Source organism: Anopheles arabiensis, chromosome 3 (assembly GCF_016920715.1).
Source record: "Anopheles arabiensis isolate DONGOLA chromosome 3, AaraD3, whole genome shotgun sequence".
Taxonomy (NCBI): domain Eukaryota; kingdom Metazoa; phylum Arthropoda; class Insecta; order Diptera; family Culicidae; genus Anopheles; species Anopheles arabiensis.
In genome coordinates this window covers 42719530-42735418 of record NC_053518.1, presented here as the reverse complement: position 1 = coordinate 42735418, position 15889 = coordinate 42719530, and the positions used below count along the sequence as shown (strand labels likewise).

Below are 15889 nucleotides of genomic sequence, written 5' to 3'. Positions count from 1 at the left end.
CCATTTTTTAATGTAATGTCTGTCTTTGCATAATAAAAAGGATTTTTTCGGCTCACTGTACCAAAAAAAAAACGAATAGAAATTATTTGCCCTTATGAGAATCCTTTGAAAGGTAATTATTTAAGTTTTCTCTCAAAAATAAATCTTTGACCATGCGTTCCTCTTCAGTTTTCGCGACAAAATTGTTGGAATAGAGCTTTTGCATCATATTGGTGTAGAACATTTGGATGGGACGCAGCTGGGGGATGTTGGACCAGTTCTCGTACCAGGGTGTCATATCGAAATTCCGCCGAAATTCATGTAAAATGAGTTTTGAGTTTTGACTTGCCGCTGCGCTTCTCTCTTCCTGATATGTTTGTTCATGATCTCCAGGAACTATTTCACTGTTTGGCCAGACTAAGCTATCGCAGCAATGTAGCCACATGACCCTCGGACTTTATTATCAGGTTCCTTTTAACCTCAAGTCGCTTAGGGTCATCGACCATTGGGAACCGAGCGTTCTCTCGATGCCATGGCTGTTGTCTAATAGGGCTAAGATGTTGTAGATACCGAAACAGGGTTATACAACATCCAAAAACTGGCCCACGGAGTCCGTTTTAGGTGCTGCGAGGTGCCGTTCTCTGCTGTGCCATTACGATTAGAGTTTGACTGATAGAGGTGTAACATTTTGTCTACTGACTAATGGGATACTATAATTGAAAGAAAAATTAACGCTGTTTTATTGCGGGTTAAGACAAATCTATGCAAAAGCAACAATTTTTGGTCCGTTTTGGACGTTTGGACATTAGTTAAAGATTGAACAAAGTTATAATTTCATTGTAAATATTCTTCTTCTTCTTTTGGCACAACAACCGCTGCCGGTCAAGGCCTGCCTATACCCACTAGTGAAGTGAGCTTGGCTTTCAATGACTCATTGTCATTGAAGCAGGATAGTCAGTCCTACGTATGGGGGCACGGTCTATTCGGGGCTTGAACCCATGACGGGCATAGTATAGCATAGTATAGTATAGTATAAAAAACACAAATGAAATATTCAAAACAATTACAAATGATCCTGAAACAACATCATCACAACAGTGTCACCCCCCGGTGAATGATACCTTGGAAGCACCCAATTCAACACTTGTTTCTGGACCGCCCCAAAACCACCGTGCTTCATCTCCGCACCTACACCAGTCTACAATCGATCGCTTTTTTCTCAACTAGACGAAGTTCCGCTCATTGCACGCAACAAACACGCCAAGCCTCATGCTCTGACAACGCAGCTCAATTGACTTACCGTTTACCCGCTTTATCCAACCGCCACAATGACAACGCTACCGCTGAGTATTTAAGCTGCTATTATCAAAACGTTAGAGGTTTGCGTACTAAAACAAAAGAATTTCACTTAGCTGTATCGGAGGCTGACTTCGATCTCATCGCACTCACGGAAACTTGGCTTGTTGACAACATTCCATCTGCTCTTTTCTTCAACAACAACTTCTCTGTTTACCGCTGTGATCGCTCTCTCAGCGGCTCTAGCTCTCGCGGTGGTGGTGTTTTGCTAGCCGTTTCTAACGCATACGAGTCGATAGAATTACCTTCCCGTGATCGTTCTCTCGAGTATATTTGTGTGCGCGTCGCCTGTAATAACGCACATCTGTACGTCATGGTAGTATACATTCCACCGCAGCTTAGCTCCGAGATATCGACTCTTCGCTCTCTACATGATTGTATCAGCAGCTTCACTCTCACACTGAAGCCTTCGGATCTGCTGTTTGTTATTGGCGATTTCAATCAGCCTAGCATAAGCTGGTCCACAGCTGATCCTTCGTCCTCGCCAGCATACTCATCAATCACGCACTATGAACCAACTGCGCGCTCACTGGCCAACAACACCTTTGTGGATGGATTTAAATTTAACGGATTAGTGCAACTTAATCACATCAATAATTCGCACGGACGCATGCTTGACCTGCTCTACGCTAACAATGCTGCAGCTAAATTGTGTTCGCCTGTCTTTCCAAGTGTTGTTCCGCTTGTACCTCTTGACTCCTACCATCCGGCGTTAGACTTCAATATACGTATTAACTCGTCGACCCGACGCAATTCGACGACTCGACAAAACTCGACGACAACCGCATTTTATCGTTATAACTTTGCTAAAGCTGACTATGTGAAACTGAACGACATGATATCAATGTTTAACAATAGCTTTCATTGTTCCAATTTTATTTCACTTGACGAAGCAGTATGTTCATTCTCGTCCTTCATGCTGCAAGCCTTTGTTGTATGCGTCCCAGTTCAGCGTCCTAAACCTAACCCCCCCTGGGCGGACCGCACACTCAAACGACTCAAACGTGTAAAAAGAGCTGCTTATCGTCACTACCAAACGCGCCGCTGCCAAAGATCCCGCTCGATCTACTTTGACACGCACTCTTTATACTGCAGCTATAACAGGTTTCGATATCGCAGATATTTGAGTAAAATTAACGTAAACGTAACCTCTGCAGGTGGCCTGACTCGTTTTGGCGCTTCTACAACAGCAAAACAAAATCCACGCATACACCGAAATCCATTACGTACAAAGGAGCAACAAGTGCCAACACTAATGAAATGTGCAATCTCTTCGCGGATCGCTTCGCAGATTGCTTTTCACCGGCCATGATTGATACCGATACCATTGATGCTGCTCTCGTCAACACTCCGGCTGGAGCAATTAACATGAGCACTCCTTTCATCGACAGTGAGATCGTTTTATCTGCCCTAGCGCAACTAAAGCCTTCCTTCGCTCCTGGACCCGACGGAATTCCTTCTACCGTGCTGAAACGCTGTCAAACGACAGTAGCACCTATCCTTGCAAAATTGTTCAATGCATCGCTAGCCAATGGCTACTTTCCCAAAGCATGGAGGAAATCTTGGATGGTTCCTATTTACAAAAAGGGCGACAGGACAGATGCCATCAACTACCGGGGTATTACATCCTTGTGTGCCATTGCCAAGGTGTTCGAACTAGTGATATACAAAAATCTGCTACATGCATGCCGCAGCTACCTAAGTCCGTATCAACATGGATTCGTGCCAAAAAAGTCGACTACCACGAACCTGGTTGAATTTGTAACCTATTGCACTAGTCAAATTGATGCCGGAGCTCAAGTCGATGCAATTTATACCGATCTAAAAGCAGCATTCGACTCTCTTCCGCACGCAATTCTTCTCGCTAAACTCGATAAGCTAGGAGTTCCCAGCCCGCTCGTACAGTGGCTTAAGTCGTACCTAATTAATCGCACATACATCGTGAAAATTGATAAGCACATGTCCAAAGAAATAGTCAGCAGCTCGGGTGTGCCACAAGGAAGCAACATTGGCCCGCTTCTCTTCATATTGTTTATCAACGATGTTACCCTCGCTTTACCTCCCGACAGTATCAGTCTGTTTGCCGACGACGCAAAAATTTTTGCGCCTATTAACAACACAGGTGATTGTACATTCCTGCAAGACTGCATCGAAATTTTCTGTTCGTGGTGCAAGCGTAATGGACTGACTATCTGCATCGAGAAATGCTACTGTGTGTCTTTTAGTCGATGCAGGAGCCCAGTGACTGGGACCTACTTCATGGACGGCACTGCAGTTAATCGACAGAATCATGCCAAAGACCTGGGCGTTCTGCTTGACTCTAGTTTGAACTTTAAACAGCATATCGATGACGTTGTAGCCAGAGGAAATCAATTACTTGGCGTGGTTATCCGGACAACTAATGAATTCCGCAACCCCATGTGCATCAAAGCTGTGTACAACTGTATCGTTCGTTCGGTTCTGGAATATTCGTGCGTAGTCTGGAGCCCAACTACCGCTTCTTCAATTGCTCGAATTGAGGCGATTCAACGTAAGCTCACGAGATATGCCCTACGCCTACTTCCCTGGCAGGATCGCAATAATCTTCCTCCGTATGCTGCGCGGTGCCGTCTTCTAGGCCTTGAACCTCTTTCGGTTAGAAGACGCAATGCACAGTGTTCTTTCATCGCTGGATTGCTAAATGGCTCTATCGACTCATCGCCATTGTTGCATCGAGTCGATATCTATGCACCATCCCGAACACTTAGGTCTAGAGAAACTCTACGGCTCGCTCAACCCCGTTCCAGTGCTGGTCGGTCAGACCCTATGTTCCGCATGTCGGCTGTCTTCAACACTGTCTCGGATTGCTTCGACTTCGACATCTCAACTCAGTGCTTCAAGGAACGTCTCCGGCTTTTGCCGTGGCCGCAGTGAATTGCGATGCAAATCTTGTTTTTGCTATGTATTTTTTTTTTATTGAACTGTTACATCTTAATTAGGCCATACGGCCCGTTGAAGATTAATAAATAATAATAATAATTACCAGAAAAGTTTCTAAGTGCATTCGAGTAGCGTTCTACGTCATGATGCTATTCATTATTGGTTTTAAGACTTACTACGCTGAAAATTAATCTGATCTCCGAAATAGTCTAAAATTGTTTATTAATACTCGTTTGAACCATGTGCCTATTTTGCCAATTATCATCACTTTACTTACTTTTCGCTGATATAACACATTAAGTTAAAACATTCCGAAACCAATAAATAAAGTTAATAAAGTGGTTTTTAGAATTCTTGGTATGATTTTTTTTACCATTAATCAACGCATACCGCCAAAAAGTATGCAACAGTTGTAACAAAACTAGCTTTACATTGACTTTACGTTGACTTTGTATCAGCACCTTGTAAAAAAGGTTTAGTATATTATGATACATCTTTTCGATGAAACAACAGTTTTATTTTCCATATTTTAATATATTTGATTTATTTGAATCAAGAACAAAAGCTGATATTGGAAAAATCATCTTAAAACTTGCACTCTTCGTCTTACATATGTTATTTTAATACAAAGCGAAATACATTTTGGATTAATTATAAGCTCAACTTTTCTCCTCCGTATCAAAAGCTACCTTTCCCATCGCGGGATAAAATGATTGAATTTTCATTAACCTTCAAAACTCTTCTATTATTTACAGATCAATGCGTCGCAAATGATGCAGTACCCGATCTACAAGGACCAGCGGAGCGGACTTGACACATCCACCCTTGGGCTATTTTTTCATCTCTCCCATCACTTTCTAGGACGGAGTAAACTCAAAGTAGGTGATGTGTGTGTGTGTGTGTTATCAAATTACTGGTATATGTTAACATTTGTTCAAGCTTTGTTAGTTTGCACACTAAAGCTGGCTTTTTATATCGGATTTCGCATAATTGCTCAACTTGAAACTATGTGCAGCGGGAAATTTCTGCAGAACGAAAGTAGCGATGAGAGTGGTTGTTCATCTCGAGTATACACGCACACATACTTTCGTTCATTGCCATCCCTGGTACATGTTTTCCTTTGCTGCCTTGGCCCAGCTTGTGTCTAGAAGCAACCGCCAGCACTTGTTTTTCACTCAAAGCATTACTTCGCCCGGAAACAAACAACATCGTCATTTTCCGCCACATTGACGACATACCGGGAAAAATCATCGCTTGGCGGTCCATTTGCTGCTGAATCGCGCTCTGTGTAACAGTGTGACATGAAAGGATGTACAAATATGAAAGATAAGAAGCAACCGAGTTCCGTTTTCGTCATTCCGGAGTTGACTTTTGCCGCTTGATTTTTTCCCTCCCTTTCGCTTTTCATCTACCATTGAAGCGACTTCTCAAAAGGCTGAAAGCTTCTATTTTCCATCGTTGGTCCTTTCGCGAGTGTTTCAACATTATTTTTTTCTTCTTCCCTCTGCAAACATAAATAATCGTTTACTTCAAGGAAGACAGTTATCAGTCGCTTTTATGTAGCACAAATCGTGTGTCGCGGGTAGAAAGGGGAAAGCAAGTTGTCCGCGCTTTCTTCTTTACGTTCGAGCTTTTCCCACTGGGTTACGTTTTTTGGTCGCAGCGGTGTGAAGAGCAGGGGCGGTGGACTTGCTTGCGTTGGCTCTATTTATCTTTCTACAGTGTTGTGAGCGTCTTCGCTTGCGTTTGTCTACTACACGACTGTTTGCGCGGGTCGATGATGCGTGACATTGATTAGCAGGAAGGCGAAAATACCGGAAGCTTCGTTCGTTAGCTAGTTAGCTCGCGCGAAGAGAAATTGTTTCATCTTTCAGCTGAACTGTTTTGCATCTTTTCCCTTGCTTGTGAGTGACCATAGCCTTACCGTTATAAGTTTTGCTTTCTTTCATCTGCAGTTTAGCTGCATTGCTGTAATCTACGACGTGTACGAGCAGCGCGTCGATCGGTGGATCGAGGACGAACGACCAAAGCTGATGGCGGCATCGGCTTCTCCGGTTGGGCTCAATCCAGTCAACTATGTACACTCGATCTACGACCAGTCGTCGGCAGCATCTTCCTACCACCATCACGATAGCAGCGATTTTGACAATCAAAACAGTGATGCCTACATGACGCAAATACAAGGTAATTTTGTGGAGCGGGAGTTGACGAAGTTTACTTCAGTTATACAGTTGTTTATTTAAGCACAAGTCGCAAACGAGTCATTCACATTTTGCAAGAAATCATTTCAGTACATATTGCGTAATAAAAGTCAATCTAGCTAATGAGGAGGTTCTGCGAAAAAATAACACGTTATTAAAGCCCCTTTTTCATGCACATTGCATATCATTAGGCGCTTATGCGGTGGTTTTAATGAAACATATTTGATTTAAAAAAGAAATATTGTATGAAAATAGTATGAAGATTTATGATAACTTTATATTTTAAGTAATACGGCCTGGTATTCCCTTCTGAATACTTAACTCAATTTGACTGATTATGTACTATAAGTTATGATAACTATTGAAATTGCTTCCTTGATTATTTAAACGAGACTTCATATGTTCCATTATAATGAGTATCTCTTATTATATATTTTCAATCCAAAACTATTGGCAATCCCTAACATAATACAGCACACGCAGACAAAAGTAAAGCAGTGACAACGGCCATGAAGTTTGCAGCATCATTGCAAAAGGCCTTTCAAGAGGTCAGAAAAGGTCCCAAAGAAAGCAGCTCATAGCGGCAGTTTTGTGCCAAAACATTTCGGGTAACTTTTATGCACGTTTACATTGCAACGTCCGCCCGTGCAAAGTCCGCCCAAAGCGTGTTCTTCGCCCCAAAACACAAGCGCACAGGCACAGAATTCAATTAGTTTGCAAAACGGCACATTTATCGCGAGCTTCGCATGCAGATGAGTACGTAGCTGCTGCCAAAGCCAAAGCGTACCTACCACCAGCACTATGGCTGGTCGATTACAGGCACATGGGAAACGTTCGGTCAGGGTTTTTGGTGTGTTTTTTTTATACTCATCTCGAACATTAACGGTGGCGGCACACGGGGGTAAGAACAACGCTGCAAGCGTTTTCCGATGGTCGATGACGGAAACGAAAATGTTATTACGTGACCGAGCACGACCCACCGACACCCGTTTTTGGTAGGAAACTCTACCATAGCCAACAAAAAAAAAAAGAGTAGCTTTCTTTGGCAAGCCAGATCATCGAGCGAATGATCGCAAGATGTCTGTTTTTTGTGCTGCCCTTTCTCCGGTTTGCCTTTGGCCGAACCATTTTGCATGCCGACTGGAGGAGTCTCGTGGCTCGTGATGCAGCTGCATGCTGATGCAAATTTCGTAGGTCGACATTGTAATGATATTGCATTTTCTGCTCGAATTGAAAAAGCATTCCAGCTAGTCTGCTGTTAGACCAGAAAGAACAAAAGAGTACCAGAAAGCGTGTAAGGGAGGAGTAGAACAAGAGAAATTGTAGCTTATTATCCTTTCCACAATGGGCAAAACGAAACAATGCGATATGTTATACAACGGTAAAACAAACGGATTCCATGTGTGTGTGTATGTGGGAGATTCCGTACCGTCCATTATTGAATTTGATAATTAATTGCATGAGAGTGATTTTGTTGTTCTAAAATTGCCGTAACATCATAGGTAAAGATTTACACATTGACATTAAATAAGAGTTGTGTCGGTTCCATGGTATAACCGTTAAGTTGCATAACTTAAACATGCCCGTCATGCATGAATACAGGAACTATGAACACAGCAACAAGTCTCAGATAGCCGAGATCATTAGTGGCTTAGCCAAGCCAATGCTGAGAGCGACTGTTGCGTCAAATAATGGAGCCCTTCACGATTCTAGTCAGTGTTTTGTATGGAGTATGTATGGAATTTTGAACATCACTTTTTGACAGGACGGGTGAAAGCTTTTGCTCAAACAAGCTTTCTGGAGGCTTGACGAATACAAAAAACACTCCTAAAATCTTCATTCAGAAGCAGAAACGATAAAAATCAGCCTTTTAAAAATATACACCTTGGGATAAGCCTACCTGTATATTATACCTACTTAGATAGCTGCTCGAAAACTACTATACAATGCGAACAGCTAACAGGCTGAAATTTCAGCCTACGAACATAAAACGGAAAGGACCCCTATATCAGTTGTTATGTTATTCAGCATATATTTTCCTATATTTTGTTTTCAATAAATTGCATATTTGCATGAATGAGCTTACTGCAAGCTGATTAAAACTAAAATTGATACAAAATAGAGCATCTTAGGCTGGAAATAGACGAACCGAGACTTTCGCAGTACCGTAAAAATCACGTAGGACTTCTACTGTCAATTTTGTTATAAAATCTGAGAGACATGCGAGATAATCGTGGTTCTTGTATGGATTTATCCACGGAACGGGTGACGATTGAATGTGCCAAGATGAAATATGTTTTATCAATTTGCGAATTAAATTATTTATTTCATATAGTTTACGCAAAATAAAATACAAAATTGGTGTCTCGACACGAGTTTTCAAACAAATACACCAGAAAAAGTAAATATAATCGGTTCGCGTTTCGAAAATCTCAGGAATATTGACGTTGGATATCTCTACGAAACAGCAGGCGCGATTGGAGGCGCGGAAGATTTGACTACCCAACTGTTCTAAAACTGTTGTGAAAAAGGCGTGAATGTCTCGGTAGCACGACGATCTCGGTTCGTGTATTTCCAGCCTTATGAAAGCTTTAGATTACAGACAACTCCATCTTATTTGAGAACCTGTCTGAGGACTGTCAAATAAGAGGGGTTTTCAAATTAGAGAGATTGAAATGGAAAAACAAGTTCTAAGGGGGAAAAGGAAAGGGAGTGAAAACTGCAAACAGAATTGCAGATTGAAGCATACATCATACAATAATCATGGCAACACCATGCACAAATAAGTGGGACATAGATTTCAGAGGTTTCCAAATTAAAAGGATAAAAATGTATGTAAAATGAAGGGACTGTTAAAAATGGTCAAATAAGAGGAGGGTTTCAAACTTGAAAGGTCGCAAATTAGAGAGACTTCCCTGTATTAACATTATTCAAGAATTTTGATGATATAGGGTAAATAGTGATGCTATTTGTGATGGTAAGAATATGGTCTAATGAATTTAAAGTGTGAAAAGATAGATATTTGAATATTTTAACATTTGGTAAAAGTAACATATGACATCTTCCTTGACACAACCATTTATACTGAATGGACCTTTGTACCCTTAATGACGGTATTGTTCGTATAGTTGTCATATTGTGTTCCTATAGTGACGGTATTTTATGAATTTCTGTACTGCAAACTATATGTGATATAAAAAAATACTTTTGTACTTCACTACTGGGACTTCATCGTTTTGGTGATCGTTCAGGCGATCTTTGAATTTTATAAGAAATATCCCTTGCAGGAATCGTTGGAGCTAAGAGACCTTACATTGGGTAGCGGGACACTCCTAACTCATGAGCATTAAGAAAAGTGTCACGTCGTTTCTGTCCTTCTGTCTATAACATTCTGTCTTTATTTCACGACACTCCTGGTTTATATTTTGTAATTATTTATGTGTTTGTTGGTTGTGCATGGATATCTTGTTTTGGTGTGTTGGTGTCGTTAGTAAGGTGTGTTATTTTGACATGACCATTTTTTATTCCTTTCCATTCTGGTATATTCTCGGGATGTATGATTTTCTATGTATCTTTATGGTTTGCCTTTTTATGTTTATTTTTGAATCCTTCACGGTTTCTAACACGTACCTAAAAACAACTTGAGATTGTATGACCTGTTGCGTTTTTTTTCTTTGTTATCTGACAGTATTCAATCATGCCTACTCATATGCATCTTGCAGTTTGTTTCCTATTTGATCTTCTCATGCTGTTCGGACCTACGCTGAGACATTTTATTGTTCTACGCTTATAGATGAACATAAGTACCGGGCCGTACCAAAAATGCTTGTTTATATAAGCCAATGATACTTTTCATACAATAAGTTACAGTTCGGTATTATCTTATATATTATTTATTATCTGCATTTATTGGAAATAATTCAAAATGGGATTTTATTGTGATAGTTGTTCTAACCGGATATGCCAATGTTTAAACTATTTGATCTGTGAAATGCATGTATCTATGATTATATAATTTTATATAGCACATAAGCTACATGTATATAATTGGAACTACATAATGCAACTGGCCAGCACCAGGCTAACAAGGGGGAATGAAACTGAATTTTGAAGTTGGTTTGATAAGAGTATCGAAGTATCGTATTTCCGTGTAAATAAATCGACTGCTATCTCAGCATTAACGCGCAATAATAAAACACTTTTGCATGATTGGTCAATATGTTAAACCGTTCCATCGCCACATCGCCATAAGGATCATTCGTTTCAATGAAAACATTGAGCGAAATCTGATGATGCAGTTCCAATTGAACACTAGGCTAGATGATAATTTTTTTCTACCTATTTTTCTTTTCCTGTAACTATATCATGTTGACTTTCCCACCCTAACCGTGCTCCTTCCCATGATACAAAAGCCTATTACATTTCCGTTCGATTATTCACGCCACCATTTTCACCGGAAACTGTTCAACCTGTGTGACATGTCGAGATGGTCACACCTAACGGCGTTGACCGTTTCGCTAAAAGAGGAATTCATTTACATGCTCAAAAAACAAAACCTACACAAGCATGAAAGAGAAACACCAGAGGAGTGGAGATGAAACTATGTTTTGTTTTTGTCCCGGTGCAGTCGGGACATTCGTGATCACAGTCAAACTGAAAAGTACTTATAGCTCCCATGTCATTCATCGTGTGTGAGCTTTGCTTGTGTTAGTGTCTTTGTGTGTGTGTTATTCCGTTGAAAGGTTGCTACCGGTTTGAAACATGCGAACAAACATGAAAGGTTGATATGTCAACAGTTTCCATGCTTCCAGGACGATGGAGATGGATATCGTAGCCAAGCAGTGCATCAGGCGAATGAGCCGAAGTGAAGCGAATGTTTTTATTTTTTTGTTATCCCTGTTCCACTTTTTTCCTTAAATGTGTTCAGCCGAGCCCGTCTGCTAGTACGTGAAATGCCGCTGGCAAAGGATGGAGGCATGAAGCAGTAAAATTAAACCGAACTGACCCAAAACGGTGGGGAGGGGTGGGCGTTCGGGGTCGGCTGGGAGTGAAACTTTTAGCTTAATGGTTTTCATATTTGTCCGTCCCCTATTTTTTTTCGCTTTCGTTCCCCTAGCCACTTTACCACCATTGTACTGGCATCGATGTTTAAAATATGTTCCGGAAGGCAGAGTTAAATGGGACTAGGATGAAAAAAAAAATGGATCATAAAATGAACATGAATCTGTGTGCGCTGGGCATGACGGTCATTGCAATTATGAGATGCTGGAAATATGATATCCGTACTAAAGTTGGATGACGACTCTAAGGCTTTGTTTTACATGTACCGCTGGTGATGTTAGGAGATCAATATTTATAGACATAGAGTTTATAGATATGTTATAAAAATTACAATTATCGGTATGTTAAGTAGTTATTGACTATTCATTAACTATCCATTTGATCAATGCCGCATAGGGATGTCATTGAAAGCATAAAAAGTGGTTCAGTGTTTGAAATGTAAAGAAAAAAAAAACAATGAAATTGATTTGCAGTCCATAAAAATGAAACTAAACGAACAGATCGGTTAAAAACATAAACCGTAGGGGAATATAAGATAACATGCCCCACTTAAGCAAAACTGTTGTATTTATAATGCAATTTTCTAGTGACTGTTAATTTTATCAAATAATGTTATTTTTTAGCATAACAATCTGTGCACAAAAATTTTGGCCATTTTTGCTAAAAATAAAATGCTCATCATTTTATATCATTTTAAAATAGATAGTTTTGTATCTTATTGAGGCAACAGACATCTACGCTCTGGTAAAAATGTATCATAATCTAAGAGTAAATTGGACCAAAACATTCAGGAGAAATTGTCTAGACCAAGGTTGGTAATTGATAAAAAGGTTGAATTGAAAGTTTGAAACACCTCGTTCGATTTCAGGGGAAGTAATTGCAGTTTAAAGATAAAGAAATCTTGTTATATTATTAAGTTTGTCATTTCTTAATTAAATTTTATGAATCTTTATTTTAAATTATTAAAAAAAAAAATCAAAAATCATTCTAGTTTGTTTACAAACTAGACTGTTCACAGGGCTTTTTTCCCCAATCTGCTTGCCCCAATACTTGCCGAGATTCTCATAAATTCTCACTTCGGTGATGTGATTTGAATTAACAGAACTATGTATTCCACGTATTAAAATAACAATCTTTGCTCTATTTTTCCCTTAACCAAGTGGGCATTCAAATTAAATCAGAACCTGATTAATGTGATGAAGTTTGTGTTTTTGTCTTTGTGTATGTAGAACTTTTAAAGTCAAAGGGTGACCATATTTTAGTTCGCTGTTTAGCCTCTAGTCCGACGACAACAGTGCGATGAGAGCAACACATTTTATTGTGATTATAACCTCTCTTTAGTGCTCTGCCTGTTCACTGTTCTTAGTTCTTAGTGGAGAGTCGATTAGTAAAGAGTACCAAACTTGCGAATGGAATTTTCATCATACGGTTCCATGTGACACGGTAGTTAAAGTGTTAAATCTGACCAAACGGCTCATATCGCATAAAAATTTAATTTTTAAGCTTACGGATAAGTCCTCTGATATTGATAAACAATTATGTTGAATAACAAGCACACACAATTTCTGTACAACAGTTCGTTTGTACACGTTTAAAGTATTCTTTTTAAAAGCACAGCTCGTTTTACTCCACTATACGAAGCGTCAGTACCTTTCCCTGCTGTGAGTTGCTTATCGGGGATCTTTAGTGCTTTTCAGCAAACGAGTTCTCACGGGTGAAGAAGTGGACACATTAACATCACCCATATTTTGACACCCATCGTCCATTAATCATTCCCGGTTTGTTTCTCCCGGTTGTCACACACCCGCTTCCTCAACCGAATCGCATGATGATTCTAATTTTAACATTTTTCTTTCTCACTCACTCTCTCTCTCTTCTCTTCCACACTCTCTCACTCGCCCTTCCACGCACAGGAGACATGTCATCTACAGCATCCAGAGCGGGTGGTGCGGAGCGAATAATCCTTACGCTCGGTGCTCTGCATCCAGCCAGCCGGACAGCAGTGGCAGCGGTTATGCAAATAGTGTTTTCGACCCTGGTGGCACTTCTTTCCGGTGGCAGTGTAGGTCAACGGCCGGCGTCTTGTGGTCGGCACCGGTCCATCCCTTCCCTGGTGGCGTTGGTTTGAGCGCTCTGAATGGTCTTAGCTCGTTGTGATGATAGTGGCCGCCCTTGTCCCACAACTAAACACACACACATTTGCACGTTTTTTGGGTCGGTAGTAGTGGGAATTGCATTGTGAGTGGTTTCCCGGTTGTTCGGTTACTCTGAGTACCCGGAAAACGGTTCAGCGAGTGTCATTTAGAACGAGCACAGGGAAAAATGAGGCAAAATGTGAAGAACCACCCGAATCCACAAAACTCCCCCAGTGTTTTTGTGTGTGTGTGGTATCCGTTGTCCCACAAAACCATCCGGCTGGAAAGACTCGGTCATCGTGTCGGTCGCGCAAAGGAAACTGTCAAACGGGATGGAAAACATCAAAATCTTAGTAAATGGAAAGTGAGTAAATGTAAACGAAGAGTGAAGCAAACCCAAAAAAAAAAACGCGCACACACAGCGAAACATTCGCGCATGCAGAAAGGCACGCTCGGGCTCCCTAAAGCGCGGGTCAGCATAACCAGACGCTCCATTTTCGTTTGTTGTGCGATGTAAATATGGTTCGGTGCGTTACCCGTACAGTCCGTCGGGGGTAGTTAAAAGAAAACAGGAGCAGAAAGTGAAGAAAAAACCAACACTTAGATTCATGCTTTTCCCAGCTCCGTGATCATCGCAGTATGATGCAACGGATGCAAAAGATGCAAAAGTGGATAGTGGTTGAACAAGAGCAAAAAAGGCAAGCAGTCATTGGAGAATGCAACCAGAACGGAACCAGTGCAATAACGGCCAGTGGGCGACATCATTGCCTCGGCGAGCACAAGTTTGAAAGATTTGCTAGTCGACAAATGAAACAAATTTAATAATAAAAACTGCACCCTCTCCCTCTCAATGCTGTCTCACCCTATCCGATGCAAAATGTTCTGTTCTGTTGCGTGTACTGACCCGTTAATGTTTGTGAGCATTGAAGTAAGAAAGCAGGAGAAGGGGTACACCACGACAGCTCAAAACGCGACTCAACATTTTCTCCGACGTGATTTAAAGTGAATAAATTTTGCCACCATCCTTAACGCAACGTGAGCAGTGCCGCTGCTAAAGCAAATGAAGGAAAGGTTGCAAAAAGAGTATACAATCAGCAGGAAAAGAAAAAGCAAGACATATTGAATATCTCACACTATGGTAAGGATGAGGAGAGGGTAAGGAGGATGAAAGCAAACCAACCAAAAAGCGTCACCACGAAACGAAACTCATCAACCAAGAGAGTAAAGCACACACACACCCGTTGCACAAGCTCCAGCAATAGCAGGCTGGATGAAGATGTATTACTGTATAGGTGTGTGTGTGCGTATGTGTGAGTGCGTGCGAGTTTGGCCGTTGCTATGAAACGGTCGCTGAAAAGTAATTTCCATTCCGTACCGTTTCAATGACGACTGGGGAAAATAATTTGTCCACCTGTGCAAGGTTCTTCAATAGGTGACATAATAACGATACGAGCAGAAAAAATTGCCGCACGATGAACCTTGGTATGGTGGTGTAGGATGTGTGTAAATAAATATACGAACGACAGGTAAAGATAAGCTAGGTACGCAGCAGAAGTAGAGAGTAATAATTAGGAAGGCATATGTTGGTTTTCGGCACGGCGAATAGATTCGAAAGGCGCAGTGGATTTCAATCATGTTGGTGGGGGCGTTTAAAGGCGCGATGAAAAATACACCTAAACGAACGCGCGCACACACACACACACTCACACATACACATTCAGACGCAAATGTAGGAAATTACACAAGCGGGACAATGCAACTAAGATGTCTAAGAATGTATTAATCGAGCGGCATGAGGCGGTGGAGGGGGATGCGGCACGACTGTATAAGATGTATAGCGAGATGTACTGTAGGCGAGACTAATGAAACTACTTGCGAATAAATAATCTATCCCTGGTATACCACGTGCCAGTCTTCATGTTTTCATGTTGTTCCATTTTTTTATTTTTTATTTTGCTTTACTGAGTGGCAGAAGCATGTTGTGAGAAACGAAACTAAAGAAAAATGGTTATTTACCTAAATGGAGATTTTTTCCAAACGACAAAATGTATAAGAATGCGAAAATATCAACAATACAGCTTTTCATCGGTTGATTAGTTACTTCATCGTGTGATGGTAAGTAATATTCGTTTCAACGAACTTTGCAGCTCATTTCATAATCGACAAACGCATCAACGGTACGTCAACGCCAATGATTACATGTACTGGTTTGAAAATGGGGAATTAAAATGATCTACA

At 40.8% G+C, this 15889-nt stretch overlaps 1 protein-coding gene across 1 annotated transcript in view; it reads left to right on the top strand.

The window, feature by feature from the left end:
* Positions 1-15573, top strand: part of LOC120903310 — a 45540-nt gene extending 29967 nt beyond the window's left edge. Inside the window, exons 5-7 of the mRNA XM_040312652.1 lie at positions 5010-5132; positions 6210-6438; positions 13430-15573. Coding sequence (XP_040168586.1) covers positions 5010-5132; positions 6210-6438; positions 13430-13644 — 567 coding nt within the window. The 3' untranslated portion in view covers positions 13645-15573. The remainder of the gene's footprint in view (positions 1-5009; positions 5133-6209; positions 6439-13429) is intronic.
* Positions 15574-15889: the final 316 nt, after the last annotated feature.